Source organism: Xenopus laevis, chromosome 4L (assembly GCF_017654675.1).
Source record: "Xenopus laevis strain J_2021 chromosome 4L, Xenopus_laevis_v10.1, whole genome shotgun sequence".
NCBI lineage: Eukaryota > Metazoa > Chordata > Amphibia > Anura > Pipidae > Xenopus > Xenopus laevis.
The window spans coordinates 78,339,972-78,352,563 of NC_054377.1; the positions used below are offsets into that span (position 1 = coordinate 78,339,972).

General features: G+C 36.1%; 1 protein-coding gene across 2 annotated transcripts in view; it reads right to left on the minus strand.

The window, feature by feature from the left end:
• The window catches only part of LOC108714211 (interleukin-12 receptor subunit beta-2-like), a 53,166-nt gene that overhangs the window by 22,727 nt on the left and 17,847 nt on the right, over nucleotides 1-12,592 (minus strand). Inside the window, exons 8-10 of one of the 2 annotated variants that reach the window (XM_018258210.2) lie at nucleotides 10,181-10,260; nucleotides 6,778-6,994; nucleotides 4,911-5,105 (exon numbers count right to left, since the gene is read on the minus strand). In XM_018258210.2, the coding sequence (XP_018113699.2) occupies nucleotides 4,911-5,105; nucleotides 6,778-6,994; nucleotides 10,181-10,260 (492 nt within the window). The remainder of the gene's footprint in view (nucleotides 1-4,910; nucleotides 5,106-6,777; nucleotides 6,995-10,180; nucleotides 10,261-12,592) is intronic. The other variant, XM_041590363.1, reaches the window with a different exon arrangement.

Genomic DNA, 12,592 nt, shown 5'->3' on the forward strand with positions numbered 1-12,592 from the left:
GGCCGATAAAATAGCGGCCAGGTGACAACCCTACCCAGTGGCCATACTGGGGCAAGATCTGCTTGTTTGGCAACCTCTCCACTCCAGACAATGGGGCCTCACACACAGTCTGTATAGTATGAGTAGGTCTTATAAGCAGTTTCTTGGTTTACATAACTTCCATGACATCACTATAGCAGCTTTGTCAAAAGCAGTGAAACAGTTTGTAAGTGAGCACAGACTACCCATGGGTGAAGTTTTCCCATATGGATTAATCTGGTATATATGGCTCAGTAAGACAGCTGAATGACCCACTGGCGGATGGAGTTCAGCAGCACAGTCTTGTTGAAAAATTCTGAACACACTCTAAGGAAAATACTATTTTTCTAATTATATTATTGTATGACATGCACCTGGATTTCTGCTGAGCAAGGAACTGCACAGTTTAGATTTGACAGTATTAATTGTACAATGTCCCTAATTAGTGATGGGCGAATCTGTGCCTCGAAATGAATAATTCTGAATGCAGTAATTCACAGAGAATTCGTGTCTGCCGAATTTATTTGCCCATCACTATCCCTAATCACTAAGGCTACACATTGTACTACATAGACTTTAGGGTTCATTAATGACTACAGTTGCCATGTTTTTTAAACAACAATGCAGAATGCAGGTGAGATGTCTGACACAATTGTATCCAATGCATTACAATTTGCACAATTATATTTGTGCTCTGACACAATCAGACCCAATTGTTCTTTTCTAATTTTGGGTGTCATCATTACTGATGTGACAAGCGTGTGACATGTGTGCAGTTGTGCTCTCTGCACTAGTGTTGTGCCCCCCTCGACCTGCTCTGATGTGAAAGGGGTAAGCACTGGGCAGGTATGGGGGGCGGCATCATAACACCTTTGTTATAAATAAATGTAAAGCATTGTGCAGCTTGTTGCTTCTATATAAATAAATTATGATCCCCTAAAATTGCCCCTGCCTAAATGACCTCTTTTGTTTGCACACAGTACTCAGGAGTGGCTGCTCATATAACCTACACATCATACTATACAGAATATGTGTGCACATGATTAGTCCCACATCTCTGGCTAAACCTATTATGTAGTAGTTGAACTATAGCTAAGCGCATTATTAAGAGACTGCTAGAAGCTAACTGGTGCAAGATTGCAGCTAGGAGATGACATTGGAGCCTAACAATTATATACAAAACTTGTAACTGACCCTGAGAGTTTGTCAGACATCATTGAAGGGATATATAATGACGGGTTAGGCTGCAAAATGATGTGTGATAAACTGGCTGGTAGTGGATTAAATGATTCTGCTGCGTTAGTTCAGACAAAGCAGCAAGACAAGCACAGTTACTTCTGGACTCAGTGGTGTAACAGCAAATTATTTTTTCAGGCCCACAAAATGTCTAGAGATTGACCCATCTAAAAACAAATGCTCTGTGAGGCTACTTATTGTCATGTCTACTTCTTATTACTCATCTTTCTATTCAGGCCCTCTCCTATTAATTTTCCAGTCTATTATTCAAAATCAATGCATGGTTGCTAAGGTAATTTGGACCCTAGCAACCAGATTGCTGAAATTGCAAACCGGAGAACTGCTGATTAAAACGCTAAATAACCCACAAATAATAAATATGAAAACCAATTGCAAATTGTCTCTTTTTCATTTATATGAAACAGTACTTTAAATTTTTTATATCTGCATTATATTTTTTTAAAACAGATCTGAGATGTTCAGGAGTATCTCTGGCTGGGTTGGACTGGGAACAGTAACTTAGAGGGGATTTAAACATGAAATAACATTGCAGCAGCTTTGATAGTGATACCAACATGGTTTCTGTCATTTATAGGAATATGTCAATATCAAAAAAGTCAATAAAACTTAGCAATGAAATTCACTGCGGGAGGGGGGTGCTAACATATTTGAGTTTCCTTGTCCTTTAACACCACAGTAATAATGCACAATTTGTGTTATGTTAAGTATTCATTTAAGGAATATTTTTCCTCATATGCAGAAATTAATATAAAGAAAACTGAGCTATTAGTCCATGTAAAAGCCTCAGGCAGTTGCACAAGATTAGATAATCAGCAAGGTGCTCATCCTTCTAAAGTTGTGAAATCTCACATTTTTAATTACTCAGATTTAAACTATTATTTAAATTGCCAACTTTCACCATGAGTAAACAGCTTGTGATGAAAATGTCTTTTGCCCATTCTTTGATTTGAACGAAATTACATTATAAAGCAATAATGGATTATTATTTTGTTTTCACTTTACTACAGACTGTCTATTTTGCCCCCCCCTGCACTAATACATGGCCCACCAGCTTAATTATTCTATATCACAAAATATTCCCTTCAACTTTGATGATTAATGTGTTGGTTACTCAGCTTGCAATAAACTGTTTATGACCTGTTACCAAACTGGGTTATTTGTAAACCACAAAGCCATTTGCTGCATTTTTTGACTTTACAGAGAAAGTAAAAGCGCTGAAATAATATTTCCTTCCTCGTTCCTTAGTTACGCTATAAATACTTCATTTAATATAGATTTTTTTTATAATGGAACCCAACTCCATATTTTCTTTTAAATAAAAGTCAGTGTGGTAGAAACACAGTTTCTGGAGGCACTTTTTTTCACCATGTAATAATCAGCATATTTTCTTTTTTCAAACACAACAACAAACAATACAACACCTAGTCATTGCATTACATACAGCATGGTATATCACATTATCAATGTATCCATGTACGTCTACACCTACAGTTAACAATACAAATTCCCCGATGCCCGGGGGCGCCTATTACCTTAGTTCTTAAGCATATTCTGGTACTCATCTCTACACATTTGGTTCAGCCTCCGGACAGGCCTCCAACCATGAGCTCCACATCACATCAAATTTTTGTGGGCATTGCCGAGCCATATACGTCAGTTTTATCATAGGGAGTTTAATGTTGACCATTTTTATCCATGCCTGTCGTTCAGGAGGACTCATCCACCCAATAGCTATTAGTTTTTCCCCATAAAAGAGAAGAGTTCTGAGTAATGTTCTGGTTTTATTAAGAGGCGCTTAATCGTCTAGTAAGCCGAAAGACAAATTTATCGGGTTACTGCACCGGGCAAGAGAACCTGAGTTGTCATATACCTAATTAATTCAGTCCAGTTCTGATGTATTACTGGACATTTCCACAACTTGTGGAATAAGCCTGCATCTGGGGCTTGGCACTTGGGGCAGTTTGCATTGGTGTTCCGGCCCATAGCCTTGAGGCGCAACGGAGTAATGTATGTCCTATGAATAATTTTCAACTGCACCATTATATCTCTAGTAGAAATTAGTGAAGTATACAGGTTCTCCTTCACATCCTCCCAAATATCTTCAGTTAAGGAGGGAATGTCCACTACCCATTTGGATCTAGCCTTCTTAAGCAGGTTCCCCAGCGTTACCACTACAGTTTTGTATAGTTCAGAGATAAGCTTTTTCGAATAATCAGCATATTTATAAATTTGAAGTGGATTTGAATAAAAAGCTGTGGATTTTGTGTAAAAATGGAAAAAGAGATATACAAGGTTCTTAAACAGTTTTACAAAGTAAGTAGGAATCTATGCCTACCAATAGCAAATACAATGAAAGCTGACCTGACCCTGGCCTTCAGCATGGTGGCCCCAATCTCGCTGTGCAGCTTTGCATTGTGCCATTGGTTACATGATATTAAACCCCATTTCAGGAGCATGGGTCATATGGATGGGGACCTGCACATGGGTCCTATTATATAAAAAGGCTTTATTTTATTATCTCCATGTTATGATTTGTTAAGTAGCAGTAGCATGAAGAAAATGCAATACTGTACTGAGTTTCTACGCTACTAAAAAGATGCACTAGATCAATACTACATAAGGTGTCACTAGAGAGTTGGTAATTCAATATTCAGTTTTACATGATGTAGATTAAAGCTAACAGTATCATTCCTTTCTACTACAAAGAAGGGCTGTTATTTTAAAGGGTACAATCTTGCAACTTGAGCCACCAGGCGGTGCTGTACATAATAGTATCCCAAATACATTACTTTCCTTGTCCTTAACAGGGATTGTTAACCTTAAAATTAACTGTTAAAATAATATAAAGATTGATATTCTAATACAATTCCCAAAAAGAAGTATCCAAAACATTACTTTCCTTGTCTTTTAAAGGGTTTGTTCACCTTAAAATTAACTGTAAATATTATAAGTTGTTCTAATACAATTTGCTGTTGATCTTCACTTGTTATTTTCTGTTTATCAGCTTTTCAGTTTGTAGTTTCAGCAGCTATCTGGTTGCTAGGGTCCGAATTACCCTAGCCACCAGACAGTTGCATAGTAGAGGGACTGAGTAATATATAGGTAATACAAAGTAGCAGTAACACTACAATAGTTCAATGCATTCAGTAGTTTGTGGAACAAATCCAGGGCAGCAACTTGTCTGCAAAGTTCTTTATTGGGAAGCTGAGTTACACAACATGTTTCGGGCCTACGCCCTTTATCAAGTGCCCGAAACATGTTGTGTAACTCAGCTTCCCAATAAAGAACTTTGCAGACAAGTTGCTGCCCTGGATTTGTTCCACAAACTACTGAATGCATTGAACTATTGGGTATTATACACAGAATACCTGTGGAAGAAGCCAACAACGAAATTTGGTGAGCTTGCTCTGAATATTATATTAACACTACAATAGCTTCGCAGACTAATAATTTTTTAGCTCCTGGGATTAGTGACCTGCATTTGAAAGCAGAAAAGAGTCAGAAGAAGAAGAAGGCAAAATATAAGAAATAAAAAAAAATTAAGACTTATTGAAAAGTTGCTAAGAATCTGCTATAGCATACTAAAAGTTAGGTGAACAACTCCTTTTAGGAAAACAGAATTGTGAATAACTGACCTGATATGGTTACAGATGGACTCATCTTGGAAACTTTTACCCAATATGTGTAACTTGTTTTTTTTTCCTTCTGCTCTTTCCATTCCACTATGTAATCCACATCTAAGGTTTCATTGTCTTGTGGTATTTCCCAGGAAACAATCATATTTTCATTGCCACTTGATTTAGCCACCACATTAACAGGAGAAGGTACACCTTAATTGGAAAAAATATATTGCAATATATGGACAAAAAAAATCCCTCAATGTCCTTAATTATTGATAATGGGTTGAGTGCAGAGGACCTCTTGTATTTGTCTATGTCAATTTTGTGGCCACAGTCTCATTTCACCCCCACTTAATGGTTTAAAAATTAGTGGTGAGCATGATTTTCCCTTGTTTTTTATATATTTTGGGAGATTTAACCTTGAAAGCAGAAATTAAGTTGCAGGTAAAACTTTGTCCCTGTGTAAAATGTATAATGAAGCAATAGAATTCTTAATGAATCAGATGCAATTTGAGTGTAGGACTGGCCAGATATGGGATGACTTTGACGTAGTTGGCCAGTTTAAATATATTGCAATATATGGACAAACAATCCCTGTTTTGTTTAAAGGGGAAGACTTTTTTTTTTTAGTAGCTTAATGCACAAAATGTCTCTTCGTCCATAATACCCAGCTATGTATTATTAAATGATTGTACAATTCCTGGGACTGGAATCATGTCCTATGGTTTGCAAAATGCCAAAAAGATGGTTTAAATGACAAGTTTCTGTTTCAGTTTTGGCTTCCATTGATTTTTTAAGTTGATAAATTAACTACTGATATGTATATATATTTTCTTATAAAAGCGATACTGGATGCAGATAAAATTGCAATGAAAATATCTTGGAAAAGTGCAATAGTCGGGTGGGAGGTTTGGAAATTAAATATATAGTGAATAAAGTACCCCCTCTTGTAAAATATAAGGATATTATAAGTTACCGAGGAGTTTCATGACCATATAAAAACACGAGGCCGAAGGCCGAGTGTTTTTATACAGGTCATGGAACTCCGAGGTAACTTCTAATATCCTCATATTTTGCAACTGGGGGTACTTTATTTATTATAATACACAAGTTTCAGTGAGTCATGTGACAGAAATGACATCAGAACTCACCGATTATAACTGATGACATCAGAACTCACCGTTTATAAGGATATAATTTACAGGATATTCATGGCTTTTGTGTATTATATAGTGAATAAAGTACCCCCTCTTGTAAAATATAAGGATATTATAAGTTACCGAGGAGTTTCATGACCATATAAAAACACGAGGCCGAAGGCCGAGTGTTTTTATACAGGTCATGGAACTCCGAGGTAACTTCTAATATCCTCATATTTTACAACTGGGGGTACTTTATTTATTATAATACACAAATTTCAGTGAGTCATGTGACAGAAATGACATCAGAACTCACCAATTATAACTGATGACATCAGAACTCACCGTTTATAAGGATATAATTTACAAGATATTCATGGCTTTTGTGTATTATATAGAAATATGTAAATGTATAACTAGTGCCTACTCATATGGGCTACAGGCTATGTCACAGCACACCTGAGTCATAACACTTATATATTAATGTAAAGTAGTGCGTAACTTGCTGGCACTATATAAATAAATAATGATGAATATGATGATAATTTTGTGATAGAGATTAATTAAAAATGTTATTTATTGGCAGACTGCAAAACTTTCCACAAGCCCTTAGGTTCTCCTTTCAAGTGCATAGCATAAGATAATTAAAAGCAATGGCTGCAATAAAGATGTCAATGATCCAAGAAACTGGACTGAATATGAATTAATTGACGTATGACAATAAAACCGAGAATAGCATTTACCTGAAATGTCTTCAGTGGTTACATTGATGTGTGTGGGAGGGGAGTTTCCTTTTGAGTTATGAGCTGACACCACTATGACATATCTGGTCCTCTCAATGTCTCTGCTGAGCCAAGTGTCCCTGGTGGTAGAATTGTGCACAGGGCTTCTGTCACTCCCTCGGTAAAATAACACTTCATAGTGCTGTATCAGGCCTCTTGCTTCAATTCTGCTCATGGGCTGAAAGATAGGGTAAGCTTCAAAAGAGATAAGTCACACACACACACACACACACACATATAATCATGTATTGTTACAGGGATGAACCACATTTAAGATAACTTTTAGTACGGTATAGAATAGCTAATGCTAAGCAACTTTTCAATTGGTCTTCATTTTTTTTCATAGTTTTTGCCTTCTTCTTCTGATTCTTTCCAACGTCTGAATAAGGGTTACTGACCTTATCTAAAAACAAATGCTCAGTAAAGCTATAAATATATTCTCATATACTCATCTTTTTATTCAACTAAACAGCAGGTAGAATTGTTGTTTTGTATAGAATTTATTGTATTGGTCTTTTTGACATTTCTTGTCCAGTGTAAACAATCTTAATTTATCCAACCTTAAGATACTCAGTACTTGAATCTATTCTAAACAGTATTCTCATTTTTGGTAGAAAGACATACAAGGGCTGTATTAAAATCCACAGGCTCTGTAATTAAAGTAAAATAAAAAGGTGTATGTGACGCTCCATGATCTCACTGACCGTGGCCTGTGTTTTAAGTTTTCTCTTGCATCTAACCTTAGTTCATGTGGTTTCTAAGCAGAAGCATGAATTGACTTGCCAATGCCAGTGAGTCAGGAAACCCTGATATTTCCAGAATGAGCAAACCTTAAAGGGATACTGTAATTATTTTTATGGTGCAGATTCTGAACTGTTGTAATTCGCTATATTAGTTGATGCATTTATCAGCAGCATCTGTGGAATATTAGCAACTATTGTATCAATTCTAACAGCTGCCTGTAATGAAACTCAGGGATTCTGTTCAGCAGGGACAAAGATAAGAAATGTATCAACTAATGTATCAATTTAGAACAGTTTATAGTGAGTTTGTGACCCCCCCCTTCCCAGAGCTGCTTTAGAAAAACATACAGAAAATAGAAAGCAATTGAAAAAAACTGAAACCAACTGAACTGAAAAGGTGTTGGAAGATGAACAACACCTTTAAGTTTAAAAAATTAAAAGAAAGATATTGTCTCCTCTGAAAAAACTGATTTCAGGACAGGATTCTGCTTGAGGAATTCTGAGTTATGAGTAAAACTTAGTTCCCTGTGACAACATCCTTTTAACCACTGTGATCTCTAAATACTGTGAGGTTAATTTTATAGCAAATGCAATGTCTGCACCAGTTCTATAGAAACCTATATCAATCAGCAGACTGTATTTACTGCTAACCTCAAATTGGTCACTAGACATGGTACAAAGTTTGGAACATGTCCCCCATTTTTTACCTTGACTTAAAAGGGTGCAACATAAAGTATAGCTCTGTATGATATCTATATATTTTTATCCATGTCAGTGTATATTTTGACCCTCTGATTGTATGATGCAATAGCATTTTATTCTCTCTAAGGCTTTACAGAAGCACTGTACTGCATTTTGCTTTTAGGCAAATTCAAACCTTTTTTAATTTATATCTCAGCCATTTCATTTACCAGCAAAAGGAAAGCGAGTGTGGATAACAAAATCAACTCTGTTCATAGAAATGTAGGAAGAAACCATTTCCAGAAAACCTGAGTCACCAGTGCCACACAATATCAAAGTGTAATACATATCTAAGACAATGAGTAACAACTGATTTGTACATGATATCCTGTTACAGTGACCATCATAAAGGCAATAAAAGAAAAACAGTTGATGCCAGTTATTAGTGTTTGCCCAGATACTGGAAATCTGTCCTGTGTCATTAACAGTTGTTTGTCAGTTCAACAAAACTCCCCAAGTGGCTTTTTGGCTGTGTGACTTATAGGACCCCACCATCAACATTTAGCTGGTATAGTGGCACCTTCACATGAGCACCCTGATTTTCATTTATAAGAAAATTCTTCTTCTGCTATCATTTGGCATTTCCATAGGCCTACACCAGTGGACTAGCGTGAACTATTTCTGTTATTATAATACAAGTTATATTTGTCTGGTTGTATTGCTAAGTCTTCTATAAAGAATTAATAGCACTACAGAACATGTGTAATGCTTACTGGGAATTAAAAATATATAACAGGAGACGTGGTAGCACTGGTGTAGTAAATACTGTAAAAGTTTACTGGCATATCTCATTTGGCACATTCCAGCCTTTAGCCACTCATCCTCCTCAATAACAAATCCGACTCTAAAATATTGTTCTGATATTTATATTTCAAAGCAGTGACACTGGTTAAAATTAGTTTTTACTTTGACACTGTTTTATCGTAGAAAAAACCCCCTGAAATATTTGGTTTTGCATATGTATTTAATCACCCGTGCTTTCAACTTCTAATACTTTTTTCAGTTCAGTTGTTTTTTTTTTGTATTAGGAAAAAAGCTCCATTGTGAACAAAAACACCATGGCGGCTTGTGCCAGAAAATAAAACTTTGTACACTGTGCCTTGGTGAGTAAGTGCTTGGTGTTTCGAATTGCTGCAGGCAGATTTACTTAAAGGGGACCTGTCACCCTAAGAAATAATCTTAAATTCTTTTCTACCATGTTAGTTGAGCAAAATAAACTTTACTTACACTGTATTTATTATTTAAATTTTGTTTCCTTCTGTCTTGGAATTATACAATCACAGCAAGCAGGCAGCTGCCATGTTGTGGACACGGTTATTAAGGGAAATTGTGTATCGCCCCAAAATCTTGTGTATGAACCAGAATGAGGGACCTAATGTCCATGTGTAGTGCCCTACACAATTACAGAGCCTGAGGAGGGAAGCAGGAATGTGAGGAGAGCAGTGACATGTAGGAAGTGCTGAATGGAAAGTGAAAGTAATTGACTGCCCCTCCTCTATGCCACGGGCATAGAGGCGGGGCAGGTAATATTTGATTGACAGTTTAGATATTTAAACACCTTTATAACAGGTACGGATGTTTTAATGAAAAAAAATTTTGGGGTTCCATATTTAATTTGGAAAGGACTTTCATTATGCAGTTTTTTATGTGTAGGTGACAGGTCCACTTTAAGGCTGTTCTGGTTAATCAAATGAAGCTTGTAATCTCAAAATATCCCAGAAGAGAAGATTACGTGTAGAATTTGTTATTCAGTAAATAATAAGAGGTTTGGTCAAGGGTTATGAATACAACATCTTCTTAAGTGGCTCATGATTTCTGATAGCCGTGAACAAATAAAGATACAGATGTAGCTGCATATGTAACTGGCGAGGAAATCTTACCTTCCAGAAAAGAATAATATTCCGTGTGTTGCTATCAATTTCCCTCCAGTGGTACCACACATCCAGCATTCCACTTGGCACTGATTTAAAAGAAAAGGAAGGACAAATAGTAAGTCCTAACTGAAATTACTAAAAGAGGTGTTAGTAGGTACACTATGTAGGTCATTAGTAGGTAAATATGCCATCCTAGTCCACTATGAATTTCTGCTGAAGTTAGTGACTTTTACAAAGTATTCAAAATTCACTGCAAAAAAAAATCACACTGTCTGTGTTATGTGTCAAAAATGCCCCCAACAGTAAAGTAACCCCCATGAAACAGTATTGGGGGAATGTAATATGTTCCCTTAGCGCAAAAACATTTGCAAAGGCCATTGTGAATGTTAACAACCATGTTTGCATCCTATTTGACCGATGATTACAGACCTCAACGACTTCCTTGCAACCAAATGGTTTTTGCGAACATTCGCAGTATATATAATAAAATGTTGCAATTATAAATCGTATGTTGCGACTAAATATTTAACAAAACTCCAGAACAGGTGTTAACGCTAACCTTTGCTTAGCGATGTAATATTCGCCAGGAATTATTTTATATTGCAAGCAATGCTAAACATTTGCAAAAAGGTCATTTTAAACATACTTGTGATTTTTAATTACAGTCCACCTTATATATTTATAGCCATTCCAAAGAATTCAAGGTAGGTAATACCCAATTATGCAAAAGCAGAACATCTCAGGTCTAAAAATTTTACTTTTTCAGAAATCAACTCAAAACTTTACAATTTACAGGATTTTTAGTCTCATAAAATAGGCACAAGTACAAGATCCCCCTGCATCTGTCAGTGTTGCTATTTAAATTTAGCACAGAGTGTACAGTGCAGTCTGCATTGCCCCAGACACAATGGTTAATAAAGCCATTTTCTGCCACTTGCTACTACTGCACCCAGGACACCGGTAAATGCAATCATATGGTTTAACAGTATATTCAAAAATCTACTTAACGTATGATATTTAGAACCTTGCAAAGAGTTAGTTAGATCCACCAATACTATATATATATATATATATATATATATATATATATATATATTTCTGAAACTAAGATGCTGAAGAATGTGTAAGTATGACTAGGAAATAGCAGGCAGCAATGATTTCCTCAAGGTAGAGAACTTTATAAACTTTCCCATAATAATCCTCAAATGTACCAAAAACACAAAACAAGACGAATTCCTTACAGAGTTGGGTTATTGCACTCTGAATATGTAATAATCATAATAGTAATCACTACATGCAACACCATTTATTCATATTCGGCATTATGACTTTCTCTGAATGTGTGTTGCAATTACAAGCACATTCATTTCTATTATGATTGATTATGTACTCTCTCGTTACATTTTATTTCTCAAATTTAAGTTCCAAAATTACTATTTATCTTTATTATATAGTATCAATATATTCTACAGCACTTTACAGTGATTACAGATCTTTCACATCTGTCCTTGTCTCAGTGAAGCTTGCAGGTTTGCACATTGTTACTACAGAAAGTCATGTGGGCATGTAGCATTTTTCTGGTATTTTGCTTCTAAATACTGGCGATACACCACGTACACCAAAAGGTCCCAATATCATCCCTTGGGCTTTCCTCCTCAATTATGTATTCACTTAGGTGAGGACAATGCATTAGGCTAGTATCAGCTGGGAAAAATTCTGATTGTTTTGCCACCTATGTTTGAATACACCTTGAACAACTCTGTCCAACAGGGGTGATACCTTGGGGGGGGGGGCTGCATTGTAGGAAGATACAAAATATTACAATACATCCAAATTCATGTGGCACAGATTCAGTATCTTTTCTGCACTTACAATGTGCCCAACACCTGTTTTCAGTTATCAATATAAGACTCCTGTTGGATGTACATATAATGAGATCTTGAAAGCAGAGCATCTCAGAGATTGCTGTTTTTCAGCTTGGCAAGACACCAACTGAGAAAAAGGAACGTATTGGCTAAGTGTGCAGGGACCTGTACTTCCCACAAACCGGAATGATTTGGTTGAACAACTTTTGTATTAAGGAAAAGTGCGTGAGAACACCAGATCATGTGCAATTTAATGAAAATGAAAGACTGCACCACTTCTCACTTTTTTCAGGTCCATCCCTCAATACATCAAAATGAAACTGATGATGTCAAACAAATATATACTTAGCAAAAAGAGGAGACATTAAAAACCAAACAGGTAGTATCAGCAAATTTTCTAAATAAATTAGGGCACATTATACTCATTTTCACTAGAGAGAAGGAATACTAATGTTTTGAGCAACACAATGCACTTGATCAAAAAGTGAGTCTTGCCAGTACATTTAGGGGCTTATTTATGAAGCCTCGATTTTTTCTGGTCGAGTTTTTAAAG